The 5,299-nt window shown below is 56.9% G+C and overlaps 1 protein-coding gene across 1 annotated transcript; it reads right to left on the bottom strand.

Annotated features, from left to right (window-relative positions):
- Positions 1 to 1,643: 1,643 nt before the first annotated feature.
- On the bottom strand, positions 1,644 to 4,263 carry CCL17 (C-C motif chemokine ligand 17). The gene is made up of 3 exons (XM_040498110.1): positions 4,114 to 4,263; positions 2,553 to 2,670; positions 1,644 to 1,922 (listed from the first exon to the last, which is right to left on the bottom strand). Exons 1-3 carry the CDS (start codon positions 4,181 to 4,183, stop codon positions 1,811 to 1,813), a joined length of 300 nt encoding a protein of 99 aa, XP_040354044.1. The 5' UTR covers positions 4,184 to 4,263; the 3' UTR covers positions 1,644 to 1,810.
- Positions 4,264 to 5,299: the final 1,036 nt, after the last annotated feature.

Raw genomic sequence — 5,299 nt, 5'->3', positions numbered from 1 at the left:
CCCCCCCCCCCCCCCCCCCGCCCGCACCGTGAGCTCATTGGCAAGACAAGCGCGCAATAACTATAATAAAGGGGCAGGGTATGACAGAGGTCAGGCTGAAGGCAGAGCTGGGGGCTGATGGAGGGTCAGTACAGCCACGCTGAGCTCTGAAGGGATACTGGATTTCAGTCAAGGGAGGGGACGTGCCTTCCTGGTGGAAGAACAATGTGATGCCAGAGCCCTCACTGTTCTCTGTTCTCTGGTCCCTTTCTGGTCTATTTCTCACCAGTCAGGGGAGTCCCCGAGTCACAATTCATTAATGGCCCCTTTGCAGAGGGATATGGTGGCTAATCCCTTCTTCTGCATCTCGCTCGCTGCCCCCCAACCCACGTTCCATCCTGATCTTGCTGTTAAACATCCTCACTGTCCACCACGCAGCTCTACTCCTCTGAGTTTACAAATGGGCCTCTGAGGAAGTTTTCGCTTGGGCAAAAAGGTTTTGTTTCTTTTAAAACAACTTTTCTCTGTACGTGGATGAAATGTGTGTCCTCTGAGTGTCTTAGGCTCTGGACGGCAAGGGTGAGGGGTCCCACCCCAGCCCTTGTTCTCCTTTGCTGTCACAGGGGCTCCTTCTTGCCTCCCTCTACTTTGAGATCATCTTTCCTGCCGGCCGCCCCCGCGCCCTGCGGCCCCACCCAGTGGAACCAGAAGACACTTTTTCACAAAGCACTCAGACGAGGCTGTCCCAGGATTCCAGGTCCAAGGCAGTCGTTGGCGGGGTACTCCTTGGGATCAGGGCAGGGGAAGAGCCCACCTGGGGGCAAGGAGACCCTGGGGCTACAAAGAAGCCAGTTCACCATCAGCCTCATTATTGTTGTTTTTCTTTTTTTATTCCTGCCCCTACTGGAAAGTGGGCTTGGGTCTGTCATCTGGCCTGCAAGAAGACAACTGACCACAAGGGGGAAACAGGAGGCAAAACTTTGCCTAAAAATAACTCCTAATTGCAGCCCCCTCGGACAAGGCAGATCACAGACCCCTAGGAAGAAAAGGACCCCGTGCTCCTGCCCCCAGACAGCATCCCAGAGAGAGAAGCCATGAGGCCCCGGCTGATCAGGAGAGTGAAACAGAACTAGAATCCAAAGACCCTAATTCTCCCCAGCACCCTACGCGCTGTGGCTCCAGCCCTGAGTTGGGCTTGCACAGAGGGGTCTGGGGGAAGGGAGTCCATAACTTCCCCATCCCCCATCCTTCTTAACATGTGGGTTGTGGGGTGCCCTGGCTAGCTCACGGAACTCCCTTCAGTGGAGGAGTCAGGACTGACAGACGCACAAAGGGGTCAACTGGGAGAACAATGCCATCATGGCAGGCTGCCCCATGGTCCACAAGAGCCAGAGGCATCAGAGCAGGAGAGAGAACCCGATAGGCAGCCATTCTTGGGGAAGGCCTCCTGGAGGCTGGGCTCATCCCACAGACCCCCTCAGCTCCCCTGCCTGGGCCGCTGTCACCGGGGCCTTTGCTTTCCCTCACATGTAGTCTGCGGTAGCCATGTCCCCCTCTAAGCCTCAGTTTCCTTTCCTGGCCTGGACAAGGAAGGACCAGGTAGATGTTCTTGAGGGCCCTTCCAGTGTTGACAGGCTAGGTGGACAGAACACGCTGGCCCAGACTAAAGTACAAAGAGAGACTTTAATCAGGGCTCTTTCATGCCATGGTTCCAGACCAGAAAAGAGGGCAGGGGTCTTCTTTGTCCTTGTAGGGTCTTCACTGGACTCAGGCAGCTTGGGGTTGGGGTCGTGAACTGAGGCAGGAAGTCTCCAAATGGTCCAGGCAGAAATCAGGACTCCTGGGGCACAGGGTTCATGATGCTTTGCAAATATCTGACTGTCTTCTTCACCCTGGGGTTCTTGGGGTCGGAACAGATGGACTTGCCATGGATAGTTACAAACCTACACAAAAGGGAGAAACCCCATCCAGGGGGCGTCAGGGCAAGAAGGCCTCCCAGAGCCCCAGGATCAGCCTTGCTCTGCACTGATCAGGACCCTGAGGCCTTGGGAGGAGCAAGAACTTGCCTGAAGTCACATAGCACATCGGTGACAGATCTGGGACATCAGGCTCTATCCTCAGTGATTCTTGACCTTCCCAAGGTCCCTGCCAGTCCTGGCCCTCCCAGGGAGCCAGAACTGCAAAGCCTCTGCCCCCCTACTTCAGCTACACCCATGCTCACCTAAAGCCTAGGAATTAGGGGTGCACAGGAGGGGCCCGGCTCAGACCAAGCCGTGGGAAGTGACCACATTGGCTTTGGACTGCCTGTGTGACATGGGGCTGCTCTGTCTCTCTCAGGGCCTCAGTTTCCCCATAAATGAATGAAGAGTTGAACCTCACAGCCTGGGGCTTTTTGGGTCTCACAATGTGGGGTGCAGGGGCTTCCCTGGGGAGCAGGGCCCGAGTGGGAAGGGGACCACAAAAGCCCTGCTCTCTCCTCTCCCCAGTGGCCCTTCTGGGAGCTCCTGGGTCTGCGTTCTCCCAGACTGAGCTCCCAGGAGCGGGGACAGAGGGTGGGGTCAGGGCACACTTACACGATGGCGTCTTTGGAACACTCCCCCGAGGTCCTATACCACCCTGTCAGCCTTCTGAGAGGGATGGCCCCTTTGAAGTACTCTAGGCAGCACTCCCGGCCCACGTTGGTTGCTCGAGCTACAGAGAGGGGAGACAGGAACAGGTGTTCTGTGAGTGTCTGTGTGGGGGGTGGGGGGGGGTCCATGGCTGTGGAGGGGAGTCCGTGTGCATGTCTGTGTGTGTATGTGTATGTGTGTGTGTGTGTGTGTGTGTGTGTGGTATCAGAGGGGGTCCACATGTGTGTGTTTGGGAGTCTCTTGGTAGGGGGATCTTGTGAGTGTGTGTCTGTGTGTGTCAGTATGTGCACACGTGTGTGCATGAGGTCTCTGTGCTTGGGGGGGTGTGTGTCCCTGTGTGCTTATGTGTCTCTCTGTGTGTATATCTGTGTGTGTTTGGGAGGAGTTGTGTGTGCATGTCTCTGTGTGTGTCTGTGAAGGTGTGTCTTTGCGTGTCTGTGTGTGTGTGCGTATCTGTGTGTACACATTTGTGTGTGAGATCTGTGTGCTGCGGGGGTCCTGGGTGTTTGTGTGTGTGTGCTAGCACGTCTCTGTGTGTGTTCAGGGGGTCTGTGCACATATACTGGCAAGCATCTATGTGTTGCCCCCGTGTGTCTGCATGAGTGTGCACCTGTGCGTGCACACACTCAAATACCAGCCCCAAACCACCCTGGAATTTCCTCCGGGCCAGGCTCTGGGCTGGGCCTCTGCCTGCAGGAGCTCATTTGGTCCTCCACAGTGCACCTAGAGACAGGTACTATCATTTCACAGATGACTATGGGGAAGCCCAAGGCGTGAAGACACTTTCCTGGGGCTCGGCTTCCTTATCTTTGCACAAGATAAAGTACCAATACTTGCAAACAGGCAAACCAGAGACGTGTGGCTTTAATTAATGCCATGCTAGAGTGTTTTCTAAGAAGCCCCCAACTGTCCTCCAGCCATCTCAGGGGCAGAACTTGGTCTGACTAGCCCATGATGCTGCCCTGGCCGGTGACTTAAACAGAAGTGAGAGTAAAGGAGCAGTCACGGGCAAAGGCTGGGCGCTAACCAGCTGTGTTCCCACATCCCGTCTTACTTTGTCCTTTCCCCCCCAACTGCATATAAACCTCCCTCTTGCACATGCTCTGGGAACTAGCCGCGTTCATGCTGATTCCCTCAGTGTAGACCCATTAATAAAACAGATGCTAACCAAGACTCCTAAGAAGGGGTCGTGTTCCACTGTCAAAACACAGCCCCGGTCATTGCCCCACAACCACTGCGGCGCGAGACGGGCCAGAACTTTGCTCCTCCCCAAGCTGATCCCCAAGCTCGGGGGCCGCATCCTCCTCTCCGTCCTCCCCACCCTCCTCCTCATTTTCCCTTGACTGCCTCCCTCAAAGTCCTACGGCTGCCACCGGCCTCCCCCTTCTGCAGGAGCAGGTGGGCTGTAACTCATGCATAAATAGTGAGTGTTGCTGCTATGATCTCAGTGCCCCCACCCCTCCTGTCCAGGGCGCCTTCCTCGGCCACACTCCTCTGCCCTCACCTGCATGGGTGACCTGCAGAGAAGCCCCCAGGAGGAGTGTGACCAGCAGCAGCAGCTTCAGGGACATCATGGTGCCAGGAGCCCGGGAGAGGATCTGTGCGTGTGGATCCCTCTGCTCCAGGAGAGACGAGGATGATAGCCAAGTGTGGAGGTGACCTATTTAACCTCTTTGGGGACCTTGCCCCACCTCCTGTCACCTCCCCCCCCCCCCACATGCCTCCCTACAGCAGTGGAGTTTGAAGATGATTCAGCACAAATGCGGTCTTGGAATGTTTGTGGCTTTCCAGAGAATGGGCACTCAGCTGAGGACAGAGGTGGGGTATGTGTGTCCGGGGGCTACGACAGTGACATACTTCTCTTTTCACAGGGACATTTCTTGGTTCCTCTATTAGCAGGGCTGAGAAGCCTCTATCCTAAACCGGGTTAGCATCTGCCCCGAGGCTGGTGAGCCTCCTTCAAGCACCATCACGCCCTGTGTGTGGGGTGGGGACAGCCAGGCAGGAGCCAAGAGGGCTGCTTCGGCACCTGAGGTCCAGGCCTGGAGGAGCATCCCCCTCCGCCTCCAGGAAGGCCTCCTGTGGGGGAGGGGGAGTCCACAGGCTGCATGGGCACAGGGCGTCTTCACAGGGAGTGCCCCTGCTCCATCTCATTCTGAGAAAGGCCTGGGGCCCACACGACTTTGGTTGGGGGGCTTCCCCGAGCAGGGCCCTGACCCAGAGACCAGAGCCCGACAGGTTTTAATCCCCATTTAATCCAAATGGGCGCCTCTGCAGATTGGAAGCCCGGTTCCCCCACATGGGGCACCCCACCCTGGGTTGCAGAACAGCACGCAAGGGTCTGTGAGGACCTGGTCTACAGTGGACACGTGGTCAGGGTCCAGCGCGAGCCAGGCCCTGAACAGACTTTCCATCCACCCCATGGGCTGCAGCATCCCTGCATCAGGCCACAACCCCGGCCACCAGAGAAAGTGGCCAATTGTCTGCCTAGGGCTCCCCTGGGCCAGACGGTGGGAGTCCCTTAACCAGGAGGAGAGTCCTGTGCCCGCTTCCAGGTGGATAGCATCTCAGCAGGGTGACCCCTGACCTTGGTTTTAACACATGGGATCCGGGCCTGGCTCCACTGTATCCCAAGGGACCAGGAGCAGCTGAGATGAGGCCCCTGCAACATGTCAGGTGCACGGGGCCCT

This window comes from Herpailurus yagouaroundi, unplaced genomic scaffold (assembly GCF_014898765.1).
Source record: "Herpailurus yagouaroundi ecotype Mexico unplaced genomic scaffold, PumYag 190, whole genome shotgun sequence".
Taxonomy (NCBI): Eukaryota; Metazoa; Chordata; class Mammalia; order Carnivora; family Felidae; genus Herpailurus; species Herpailurus yagouaroundi.
Note: the sequence above shows the minus strand (reverse complement) of the source record. Positions and strands in the feature narration are given on the sequence as shown.

Excerpts from the sequence above, each read along its gene's own strand:
- CCL17 (XM_040498110.1), bottom strand. The coding sequence starts at position 4,183 with ATGATGTCCCTGAAGCTGCTGCTGCTGGTCACACTCCTCCTGGGGGCT. Across the intron at positions 2,671-4,113 it reads TCTGCAGGTCACCCATGCAG|CTCGAGCAACCAACGTGGGC; the intron begins GTGAGGGCAGAG and ends CCCTCTCTGTAG. Across the intron at positions 1,923-2,552 it reads TGTTCCAAAGACGCCATCGT|GTTTGTAACTATCCATGGCA; the intron begins GTAAGTGTGCCC and ends CCTTTTGTGTAG.